The sequence below is a fragment of the Azolla caroliniana genome, unplaced genomic scaffold (assembly GCF_043228905.1).
Source record: "Azolla caroliniana isolate FFs.n. ecotype wild unplaced genomic scaffold, voAzoCaro1.0.p SCAF_1, whole genome shotgun sequence".
In the NCBI taxonomy this organism is placed as follows: Eukaryota; Viridiplantae; Streptophyta; class Polypodiopsida; order Salviniales; family Salviniaceae; genus Azolla; species Azolla caroliniana.
Window position 1 is genome coordinate 30638369 of NW_028230436.1, and position 13039 is coordinate 30651407.

Sequence of the window (13039 nt, forward strand, 5' to 3'; positions counted from 1 at the left end):
ACAATAGGTGTGTAAACTCAATAGGTGTGTAAACTCGCTTGAGAAAGAACTAAGCAAGGTAGGAAATTTTTGCAAAAGCTACTCTTTGAGAAATACCCATCTAATAACAGTTATTATTATTATCTAATTGTGTATGATATATAACATTATTTGTGTGTTAATGAGATTAGTTTGGTATGTGATTGAATAGAAGGATGTATTAATCTGAATGAGAGAACACCAGAGCAAAATCTTTTTCTAGATTGATGACCTCTTTTTGTGACACTATAGGTTGATACACATAATGATAATGATAAGCTAGCAAAGCAAATTCCTTATGGTGATGTTCATTTATTTTTTAAGGCAATGATGTCATCAAGAGAGGGAGGATGCTATGAGTATATATATATTATGCACAATGAGTCAGAAGCTTGTTAGTCAGTGGACTTCGTGTAAGTAGGATGGTTCTCCTTGCATGTTCTCAAATCCCTCTTAATGATGCTCCATCCCTTGGGGGGCATTGGGAGGAACATAGCTTCATTGAATGTTTACGACTTTGATTTTGACAGATGAGTAGGACCTTGGGAGGAGAGTTGATTGTATTCGTGGAAACAATGTAGCTACTAGTTGGTACATTCAATGTTTGGGGAAACCTAACTCACCGAGTTTTGTTTTTGTTTATTGATTGATGGTGTGTTTTCCTTTCCAGGTGAATAGAAATTTATATATTTTTCGGGGGGGTTTTTGTTCCCCTATGAAAGGGTAAAAATATGGAAGTGGCGTCGAGCACTGTTTCAATTGTCTTGGTAGCAACAATTTTGTTATAGAGTAGAGAAGAAGAAGAATAAAGGAGGGCTTCAATATATTGAATGTGCACAACAAACACATGGCAAAGAAGAAGGCATTGTTGTATGTATGTATGTACCTGATGAATCGATGATAAAGAGAAGATAGAACTCAATTCATTCTCTGTTTTCTCTATGGAACTGTGAACACATACACACACGCGCGCGCGCACATTCACTTTCATTCTCTCTTGCTCTCTATAAACTCATGATATCCACCACAACAGTGTATCAGTATGGCACCTCTTATACTCATCGCCTTTCTATTCCTTCTCCTCACTCCGTCTTGGCGACAGTCGCCAAAGAAGAAGAAGAAAATGACGATGAGAATAAGAAAGAGAAAGATAATGCTGTTTCATTCAGACCGCAAGCGTCCCCTAAGTACAACACCATTCTTGAACATGGTCACATCATCCATCGCTCTGTTTCTGAAAAACCTCTTCAGAAACAGAGTAATAAAGAAATCCACACTAGCAAAGAAACCATCCGTATCCTTCTTCAACAAAGTCATATGGGGAGGGCCATAGACTCTCTCTTTCAAATTGCGGAGATCCCGTCCGTTGAAACGTATTGGCTTCTCTTGAAATCTTGTAGAACGAAAGAAAACATTCCAAAAGCTAATTTGGTTCATATCCATTTGGCTTCCAATGGTCTGGATATAACTCGGTTTCTGGGAGAGTCACTTATCGTCACATTTTCTCAATGCACTGCTCTTTCAGAAGCAATTTCTTTGTTTCATCGATTGCCCTATCGAACCGCATTGTCATGGGCATCTATCATATCTATGTATATTGACCTGGGTATGTATATCGGTGCCCTCACACTGTATAGTTGTATGCTAGAAGATGATGTTGAACCCAACAAATATATCTTTGTGAGTTTGATTCGAGCTTGTTCGAATATCCCTGACTTGCAATGGGGCCAATATTTACATGCCCAAGCAGTGAAATACTCATGTGTTTCTGAGCTATTTGTTGCATCTTGCCTTATTGATATGTATATTAAATGTGGTAGCTTGGTTCATGCACAAAATGTGTTTGATCAAGTATCTCAACATGATGCTGTTTCCTTGAACTCAATGATGCATGCATATCTAAAACAAGAGAAGCCTGAAAAAGTTTTGCATTTGTTTGAACAAATGAGAAATGAAGGAATGAAGCTGAATGAAAGAACTCTTATGTTCGGCATCCAAGCATGTTGTTTATTATCCCATCAATCTAGCTTTCTATCACATCAAGATATAAACACAATATACACAGCTAGGATGCTACATTCTGAGGCTGTATGCTATGGTTTTGACCTTGATGTCTTTGTGGGTAGCACACTTGTGAATTTCTATGGCATCCATGGATATATAGTAGAAGCTCGGTACATGTTCAATGCATTGCCAGACCAGGACATTGTCTCAATAACTGCCATGTTATCTGCATATGCTGAACAAGGTCAGGGAAGAAGGGCTTTAGAGCTCTATGAAAATTTGCAAGCACTTGGTGTGAGCCCCGATGAGCAGACATTTACTATAACACTTCAAGCATGTTGTAAATTATTAGAGGAAGAGGAATTGATACCTTTGCCTTTAGACATTGGCCGATCGGTGCACACAAACATTGCAATGAGAGGGTATGATTCTGATATCTTTGTCAGAGATAGTCTTGTAAATATGTATGGAAAATGCGGCAGCAACCTAGATGCTAACTATGTGTTTAGCCAGTGTTGTGCTCACACATCGGTATCATGGAATGCATTGATCTCAGGACACGTTCAGGATGGTGATGCTGAGAAGGCCTTGCAAGCTTATAGGTTGATGCAAGAGTATGATGTGAATCCCAATGAGCAAACCTTTGTGACTGCTCTCCAAGCTTGTTCTTTACTGGCAGATGAGGAAGAAGCTGTCATTATAGAAGGGAAGCCAAAAAAGGTTATGTCTGAGGAGATTGGTCGAGCATTACATGCAGATGCTCGAAGAAGGGGGCACGATTCAAATGCATTTATTGGGAGTAGTTTGGTCAATTTATATGGTAAGTGTATGAACATTGGGTATGCTCACCATGCATTTGATCAAGTGTCTCATCATGATGTGGTCTTGTGGACAGCGATGGTCATGTGTTACCTCAACATAGGTGATGGCACAAAGTCTCTACAACTTTACAAATTAATGCAAGAGGAGGGTGTGAGACCGAATGCCCAAACACTTGTGGCTGGCATTCAAGCATGCTGTAAAGTTGCAGAAACTGAAGAGTATGATATCTTGAAAGCTCAGCCAATCAAACCTATATCCAATGAGCTTGGACAAGCACTCCATGTAGATGTAAGACGGAAATGTTTTGAGTCAAATGCCTTCATTTGTAGTGCTCTTGTTGATATGTATGGGAAGTGTGGGAATATTGGAGAAGCAGAGAAGGCTTTTAATCAGATAGATTCTCCTGATATTGTTTTGTGGAATACGATGCTTTCAACATATGAGGAGCAGGGTAATGCAGAAAAGGCTTTGCAAATTTATAGTATAATGCTAGATAAGGATGTGGTGGTGGACTGTACTTCTCTCACTTGTGTTTTGAATGCATATCGTAGGTTCGGAAACCTAGAGGGTTGCCGAGAAACCCATTTTAGCATCTTATCTATGGGATATGATCACGATTTAACTCTCATGACCACTCTCATCTACACTTATGGTGATTGTTCAAGTATGCCTGATGCTTATGAAGTTTTCATGCGTCTCCCAAATGCTGACATTAGCTCTTGGAACGCATTGCTTTGTGGGTATGCAAAAGAAGGAAACTATTCGGAATGCTTCCGCTATTTCGAGAAAATGGTGGTTGGATCTGGAATAAAACCAAACAAGACCACATTTACAGCTCTGCTATCGGTATGCAATCATGTAGGGCTTCTTGAGGAAAGCATGGAATTCTTGGAGGCCATGAGTAGAGATTATGGTTTAGTTCCAGATCTCGAGCATTATACATGTGTGGTAGATGTGCTAGGAAGAGCTGGAGACTTCATGAAGGTGGAAGATCTTCTGTCAACAATGTCGATGCAACCTGATGTAACCATGACCTTACGTTTGTTGAGTGCATGCCAAAAACATGGAAATGTGGGTTTAGGGGAGCTATTATTTTATCATGCAGTGATGTTGCAACCTTGGCAAGATGCTCCGTATGTTATAATGTCAAACATTTACGCCAATGCTGGGTTGCATGACTTTGCACATCAGATGAAAAGAAACAAGAGTGAGCAACCATACCCAAAAGTCTAACTTCCAAACTATTGGAAAAGAAAATGCTGAAAACATACCCTAAACCCCAGCACTGAATTCTAAACTAACCTTTCAACCCTAAATTGGTTGCATGGGGGAATATTTAACCATGAAAATTGATATGTGCTCCAACACAATAAGAACCAAAGTTCAGAACCATATAAAAAACCATGTATGTATATATGCCTTGAAGATATTTCATGTGTGGCTTTAGTTCCTTGGGTACAATACATGTTCTCCCCAAGCAAAAGCTTGAGCATAAGACATCCATGGCAACTATTGTTTTGGTTGTGTATAATCAAATATTTGTGTCATGCCTATGTATTAATATTTGAACCAACCCATTTTTGGTAATGTTAAACCAATTCAGTGGTGATAATATTATTGGTGGACACTTTGTTATAGGCATAACCTTGCGGACAAATTCTGCCACTAATTTTAATGGGTTAAGGGTGGTTTTGTAAATTGAAGGAACTTGTTTTGATCCTTTGTGGGGAGCATCACAAAATGAACATGGAAGCATCTCTCATTCTTATAATTATTGTGAATCATACATATTTTGATTGGACTCAAAAGTCAACAATTGATACAATGATACTTGTGAATGGTTAGGTTTCCCCTAAATCTCTTACAAATGAACTTCATATTTGTTGAATTGGGCATACAAAAACAAAGCAAAAATAAAGAATAACTTATGAGCAAAACACACAAATATACCTTAAACTTCAATATGATGCACAACTTGCAATGATAAACAATGTTATCTACAACAGTAAAGTTGTGGGTTCACATCTCGATTGTTCATAGAAAATATGTTCATAATCTCAGTTTGAGATCATGCATGTTGAATTTGATGTTGCATTCATGAGAAAAATGTTTCATAATTTAAATAAGGGATCTAACACTAATTTTTAATATTAAAGTAATAGCTTAATAACATCTGATACGATATTTTTTTTAAAGAAAATGAATATCATGCCATGAAAAACTTCCATGAAGTAGAACAAAATAATCAATTGTGTCTAGGGCAACTAGAGGATTTTTTGTACAAAATCATTTTGCATGCACCAACATGAGTTATGTGCAAACGAAAATGGTGCAATCAAGAAATATGCATGTGTGAAAATTGACTAAAGCGCCATGCCACACTTCGAGAGGAAAGTCTAAACTATGAAAAATACCTCAAGCAATCAGCATGCATCAACATCAAGTTGAGGAGCAAGCCATTCAACAATAGGAAACTTTGATATTTGAATGTCTACAATGTGCACGCTTAACCTTAGATATTTTATGATTCGTCAGGTAGTAATATTGTCAATTGAATGCCTAATGATCCAACCACGATGAGGTGATTAAGGCACTAGGAGATTTCAAAGGGCTATAATAAATGTCCATATGAACCATAATCATATCTTGATAAAGACAATGCAATTCTCATAATACTCAATGATCATTTTAAATGGTGTTGTTTATAATATGTAAACATACACATGTTCGTTTGAGGAGGAACAAATTTGTACGCTTGACCAAATGAATAGTGCACCCATGTCATGTTGCTTATCATTAATGGATCATGTGAATTCTACCTAATGGCATGATATGGACTATTATGTTATACTCAAACCATCTTGTTTACTCTATGTACATATGTATGAGATGGAAAATGATTAAGACCATATTTTGCCTTTGTCCATGACAAACAAATAATTTGTATATATTGTCACATGTGCTTTTTATTGTATGCCAATGACATGTCTCGTCCATGACAATATTCTATCATATGTAGTTGTATTTGGATGTCCAGATATGCATGGCAAATACATTATGTTACGAAGAAAAGGATCTTAGATTTGCATAAGGAAAAACACTAGTTGAGTGGTCCTAGTGTGGAATAGAAAATAATTAAGTTAAGCATAAATCCAAACTAGAAGGCATTATTAGGCCTATTTTATGAATTTAAACTTAACATTATAATATTGACCTACAAGGTGTAGATCTAGGCCGGAGGTACGATCCAAACTTTATCCATCCACATGTGTTATTGGTGCATTGGCTCGATAAAGATATGCAAATGCTCATAACATGTTACAATCATTAATGAGTCAAACCCAATTATGTAAATGAATAGTTGAACATGCTCCATTGTGTCATTATACTCCAACTAATTTATGAATCGTATATTTATTTGTGTGTACGTGTCAGAATGAGATCAATGAATGTGCCATAGAGGTTGACAACTTCAAATCTTATCAAGAAGTGTTTTGCTACCCATGTGCACCTCATGAGTCATTATGCTTGGATTAGCTCACAATACAAAATCAATAAACATCTAGTCTCTCACTACATTCACGATTACGCTTGGACTCATTTACGATTCAAACATGATGTAATAAACATAACACACACATGGAGATACTAAGAGGATATTAGAGAAACGCAACAAGAAGGTACACCTCACAAGAGCTTATCTAAATGTCGATATGAAGGGCACAAGCTCACACTCCATCAAGAATCAAGACAAAAAAAGGTTGCAGAGTTGGACTATTGTATTTGACTTACTTCGTATTATTGAAGACGGTTTGCAACATGACATTAAATATAAGGATGTACACACACACATACATATTATGTATATGATAGATGTGACCCAAGCTTGCACAACAAAACGGAAGTGAAAATGCATGTGAAATTGGGAATTGTGGAACTCAAAAAAAGGGATTATTACTCAATCGAGAGATGTATTGCGATTTGCATGCTACGAATAATAGCACATGCTTGACTTTATTTACAAGAGAGGGCAGGGTTGCTTCCAAGGTAGCAATTTCATGAATATGAGACGATGGATGAAAGAGGGATTAACGAAGTGTAGTAGTAGTAGGGTGTGGGGTATGAGGATTGAAACAGGTGAATGACTTGATGGGCAGGGGGCGAGGATTTGGGCCGGCCCAGCATTATGGACATTTGGGCCAAACAAAACCATGGAGGCATAGATAGGTTTAAGAAGAAAAATGAAACCAAAACGATGGGATGGGATGGGATGGGATGGACGGATGGGGTTCAATGGATATGGACGAATAAACGAATGGGGACACGTAACAATACATACATACATTATTACATACATACATACATACATACTTCATACTATTCTCATTTCCAATTTCCTATTTTCCATTTTTCTCATTTCAGCCATTCTCCATTTTCCATTATTTGCTTTTATTATATTAGAGATGAATTATTTATTTCAACAGAAAGAGAATATGTGTTCTTTAAACTTCTGGATCCCACCCCCGCAAGCACACAGGCAATTTTGATCTTTGTTTCCATGTATATAATCACTCCCAGCCCACCCCAAATCGATCCACTTACTGACTGTCTGACTGTTCGATCGATCACACAGACATAACGGCCCAGAAACTAATCCCCCCCCCCCCCCCCCGCCCCCAAATCAATAATATAGAATTTAGGGAGGAGTTATATATCGAGATTACCACTTTAATATCATTCATTCGTATCATCAGATCCTTCAGGTAAAAACAAAACTACCACTGGACCTCTTTGTTTTCTTTGTTTCTTTCTTCGGATCCTGAAAGATATAGAAATGGAGTTTGATTCTGATGCTGCTAGTTGTGTGACGATGGTAATCGAAGTTTCAGCCATGGAGGAGCAGCTTGCCTCCGTTCTGCCCAGAGTCCTGATCGTCTCAAGAAGAACAGTTCGGAAGAACAAATTTGTGGATTTTGTTGGTAATTCCTTTAAACAAAGAAAGAACAATCTACTCTTAAAAGGATGGTCTTTTACTGTTTTTCTGCAATTACATATGTTTTCTGTTAGTCTGTGTTTGTGTGTTCTGGTCGATTTGCGATCTATTCTGATTGATATATGCAATCTATGCTGTGCATTTTTAACTTGCCATCTATATTTGGATGTTTAATTGATTGGCAGAAGCATTTTCAAGTGTAGCTATATATTTTGATGTTCGATTGATCATTTAAAATATATGCAAGCTATGCCTTTCCAATAATTGCTAATATTATTTTGCTTTCTTACTTATTATCATTTTAAATGTACGCAATCTATGCATTTTCACGGGGTGATCTATATTTAGATGCAGTTCTATTGACAAATATGAGTTTCCAAGAGGTTCTATTTGCTTTGATGAGACTTAATAATAGTGAATAATTTATGTGCAATCAGCTAAACGTTTCCCTCTCTCTCTCTCTCTCTCTCTCTCTCTCTCTCTCTCTCTCTCTCTCTCTCTCTCTCTCTCTCTCTCTCTCTCTCTCTCTCTCTCTCTCTATATATATATATATATATATATATATATATATATATATATAGATATATATATAGTGGGAAATTAGCAATGTTCCATTGATTAATATTTGTGATCTACATGTGCATTTTCAAGAAGTGTTCTATGTTTGGCTGTTTGACTGATTCCTGTATGCAATCAGTGATGACGGTGATGAAAATGAAGATGAATTTGAAAATGTGGTAATACTGTAAGATGACAACAATGAATTTGATATTGGTCTGTGTATCTTGTTTCAGGTGAGTATCATCTAGATTTAATAGTGAAATACGGTGCAGTTCCAGTCATTGTCCCCAGGGTTAGTGGTTTGGACATGCTGCTTGACAGTTTCGAGCCTATCCATGGAGTGCTTCTGTGTGAAGGAGAGGATGTCGATCCTTCGCTATATGAGAACGAATCAACAACAGATCTCACGGTCGAAGAAATTGAAGAGATCCGAATGATGCACAGCAGTGATACGGCCATAGATAGGCACAAAGATTCTATTGAGCTCCAGCTTGCAAGAAGGTGCTTGGAGAGGAATATACCATACCTAGGCATCTGCAGAGGATCTCAGGTTCTCAATGTGGCATGCGGTGGAACATTGTACCGGGTATATTTCTCTGCCAATGCCAAAAAAATTATAATAGCTGATGAAATCTTAATAAGACATCCCCACCATCATTCTCACGTTCAAAATAGGAAAGAGTCCCCCCTTAAAAAGCACTCATAATGTTAAACAATATTCATCATCACTGTATATTGGCACCATCATTATCACGTTGTATTATCATCATGTAGTAACATTACTGTGGGACCATCAACATCATCATCACCATTATGATGGGGTATGTGGAGCTTTGCTTAAAGAAGCTCATAATGTTCCAACAATTATCATCATTGTCACTTATATGTTGTATCATTATTATTGTATAGCCGCAATATTATCCTCAATATCAACTATATGTTGTAGCAATATCATTTGTCACCAGCCTAAATATTTGTGGCATAATTGTTAACATCATTTTATAGCATCATCATTATCCAGCCGTTTGATCTTTTTATTTTTTTACATATGTATATCCTTGAATCTTTATGTTAAATGAGTGTAATTTGATGTAGTGTTGCTCATATGTTTGATTCATTACTTCTGTTAGGATGTGGAGAAGGAAGTGAAGCACAAGGGATTGCCAGGTCATGTAGCTGTGAAGCATATCAACTACGATGATTATGATGGTCATCGACACTTGATAAATGTTGTTGAGTCCACTCCTCTCCACCAGTGGTTTGAAGAATCCCTCCAAGACAATAATCTACAGCTAAATGTCAACAGCTACCATCACCAGGTAATTATTATTCAATGATTTAGTTGGCATAAAGATAATAGGCTTCAAATAAAGAAAAGATATTCGGGTTAAAAGAAAGATGCAATGAGTTCAAAATCCTGGTTTTGTTTTTCCTTGTATTCCAGGGAGTGAAGAAACTTGCCACGAGGTTCAAGGCAATGGCGTTCTCTCCATGTGGATTGATAGAAGCTTTTTATGACCCTGATGCATATAGTCCAGGCGAGGGAAAATTTATTGTTGGGCTACAGTTTCACCCTGAACGAATGCGGCATGTGCCAGATGATGAATGCACCGAGGCAAATTTGGAAATGAACTCGGAATCGTGTGTCTTTGATTATCCTGGATGCCCCCGTGCCTATCAGGTATATTAACCCATATTAGTTTTGCTGAAATTTTTGGTAAAAAATCCATTGTTATACTCGCTCATATAAATATGTGACGGTAGCAGATTTGATTTAGGGTTTAGGGATAGTTTTTCCAATGATTGTCTCTCATATTGAAGTATACTATGCCAGGAGTTTGCCAAAGCCGTGATAGCCTATCAAAAGAAGTTATTGAGCTTACAAAAGCCAGAGAAGAAGAAGCTGATTAAAGAGGCAAGGCTAGACACTGAGATGGAAAAGCAACGATTGAAGATAGTTCGAAGCTTCTGCATAGCCAAACAAATGTATGATCATGAGCACATCAACCATATGAGGAGAAACAAGAGCATGCATGATGGCATGCAAGCACTCAAGGCTCTTCTTCATAACAATGTACATGTCGACTTTGATGAGAACAACAAGTCTTTGGAAGTTGGAGCCAAATTTCTGGAGGTTAGTGAGTGATCATGGATTAATAATAAATAGTCTTTAAAGAATTCTTAATGCTTAACAAGAAGCTCAAGGCTTTAGAAATTATGAACGGGGAAAGAAATGGAAAAATAGAGAATCATTTTGAGGGATTAATAATGCTCTTGCAATTCTTATTGTATCAATTGATACAAATTGTGGCCAGGATTGGCAATGCACCATGCTTACATGCTTTTTAGCCAGGGAAGCTTTGACATTTAACTATTATATTGCAGTTGGCGAAGGCATCATTAAATCCACAGCAAGAGAAGATGTTGTCACAAGTTGGTGCAACGATACGGAATTCGTCTGGATTTCTTGAGCGTCTCACCCAGTTGAAAGATAGGGAAGTGAAGGCCAAAATGGTCTTAGAAAGGCTTGGAACCCATGAACTGCATGATCTCTTAGAGTTCTATAAGATGATGACCACGACAACATCACAAATCTTGAGAAGTCGGCATTATAATGCTAAACAAAACTCTATTTGTGACCATGACAATTAGTCAATGAAATTGTAAATAGATGTGTCTGATATTACGATCATATTTTTCTAACTACAAAAGTGTGATATGTAAAATCCTACGCAAAATAATTCAAGCCATGGTTTCATTTTCAGTTTTATTTGTATTTTTCACTTCTTTCATGTGCAGAATTTTGCTCCGTGTATTTTTCCCATTAATGGATTTCATTTGATCATAGAGATCAAAAGAAACCCTCAAACCATGAGAAAAGAGCCTCAATACGTAGCAAATGGCAAAAAATAATAATTTAATTGGACTATATCATGATAATTATTAATAATCAGCAATTGATTAATTGAATCAACCAATGAAGTACTGATTCATATTATATGGGAGTCCCATCCAACTGCGCAACACAATTTTACGTACGATCACACTTTGTTAGGAATTTGGTGGACCACAGACCTCTTTCATGGTCCCCACAGATAGCAGCACCCTTGGCTGCATTATATTTGCTCAACACATACGGGCCTAGATAACTATGATGGATCATCCTCCTCCTATAGGGCCCTAGATGGCGATCACACCGCACTCTATTATTATAGTTATTTTCAGCGAGTCAAAAAGCGTACCAAATTACAATTGTTATTATCGAAGCGTGACCCTGGATAGGGTTTAAAACATTTATATAATGGTTACTTTTATTCTTTAATCGAAGGGTGTCGTCCGTCACAGAGTAGTCACTATGCCAAGTTCCTTCAATCATTATAGAAATATATGTGTTGTCTTCATTGTAGGCCTCAAAAGTATAAAATTTATTACAAAGTAATTTAAATTGAGAGAGAGGGAAAGATCAAAGGCTTGTTGAGAACAATATGATTAATGTGGAAGGTGCATTTTTGTGGATGGATTATAATGCTTGTTGCGTTTTTGTGGTAATAATTTATAGCGGGGGGGGGGGAAGATATTCATGAAGATGAGCAAATGGTGGATGTGAGGATCTGATTAGGTGGGCATGGGCACGGCATCATACTGTTGGAAGGACGGTAATGACAAGGGCCGTGGAGGTGGTAATGGCGGCTGCTGCTGTGCCTGTTGAGCGTTATTGTACTGAAACTGTCTTTGCGGTTGCTCATCTTCGTCCCCATCATCCATGACCATGGCTTGAGCCTGCTTCTTCTTGGAACGGCAGAAGCAGAAGCAGGAGCAACAGGGGCATTGGAACAAGAACTTCATGGTCTCTCTCTCTCTCGCTCTCTCTCAGTGTCTCTCTGTCTACGCACCGATACGATCACTAGTACTTCTATGGATTTCTTCTAGCTCTGCTACTGCTTCTTCTGCTTCTGCTTCTGCTTCTGCTTCTTTCTTCTTCTTCTTCTGCTTCTTCTTCGTTTTTCTGTCTCTTGCCGTTTCCTTTGGTGTCCTTTCCACAAAACGACACGTGCCCTTTCCAAAAATGAAACATAAATCAAATAAAACTTACGGTATCAATGTACATATGTATTATACGTATTATACGCTATATCCCTAATACGTATACACATATAAATCTCGTTTTACACGTATGTATTTGATGTATGTACGTATATGTCTCTCACACACATACATTATGATTACACATAACAAGTCATGACTCATGGCCAATCTCTTGCCTATATGTATATTTTCCAAAACCAAACATTTGAACCCTTCTCTCTCTCTCAGATATTGTCTCTCCCCTTGTCCAATTTCCGTCATCTCTTTCTGTATGTACATTTCATGCCCATCATCGAATCCGATTAGCATTCATTAACCTGAAAGGGATTGATTATATCTTTTTCTTTTCCTCTTTATTGTTTCTTAGATTATGTCTAATCGTGCAAACTTGGGCACTGCCTCACTCCTATCACAATCGACGATGATCCATGTCCCCATCATTGCTCGTGTCCAATTCGTGTTCACACCAATTGACATTGATCGTTATACATTCGGGGTAAACAATATTTCCAAGAGAAGGGTCCGATGTTTTGATTTTAACTCATGCATTGATCA

General features: G+C 37.5%; 2 protein-coding genes across 5 annotated transcripts; both read left to right on the forward strand.

Moving 5' to 3' along the window:
* Positions 1–1032: 1032 nt before the first annotated feature.
* On the forward strand, positions 1033–4077 carry LOC147869656 (pentatricopeptide repeat-containing protein At2g03380, mitochondrial-like). The gene has a single exon (XM_087326574.1). It carries the CDS (start codon positions 1033–1035, stop codon positions 4075–4077), a length of 3045 nt encoding a protein of 1014 aa, XP_087182700.1.
* Positions 4078–7517: 3440 nt separating this feature from the next.
* On the forward strand, positions 7518–11162 carry LOC147869657 (putative glutamine amidotransferase GAT1_2.1). 4 transcript variants are annotated; one of them, XM_087331796.1, is made up of 7 exons: positions 7518–7607; positions 7728–7823; positions 8632–8984; positions 9529–9717; positions 9843–10079; positions 10233–10532; positions 10784–11162. In XM_087331796.1, the coding sequence occupies exons 2-7, from the start codon at positions 7736–7738 to the stop codon at positions 11048–11050; spliced, it is 1434 nt and encodes a 477-aa protein (XP_087187922.1). In that variant the 5' UTR covers positions 7518–7607; positions 7728–7735; the 3' UTR covers positions 11051–11162. The 4 variants fall into 4 exon arrangements, with proteins under 4 accessions (XP_087187922.1, XP_087187921.1, XP_087187923.1 ...); XM_087331795.1 differs by having other exon boundaries at positions 7528–7607; positions 7705–7823; XM_087331797.1 differs by having other exon boundaries at positions 7547–7607; positions 7734–7823.
* The last annotated feature ends 1877 nt before the right edge of the window (positions 11163–13039 follow it).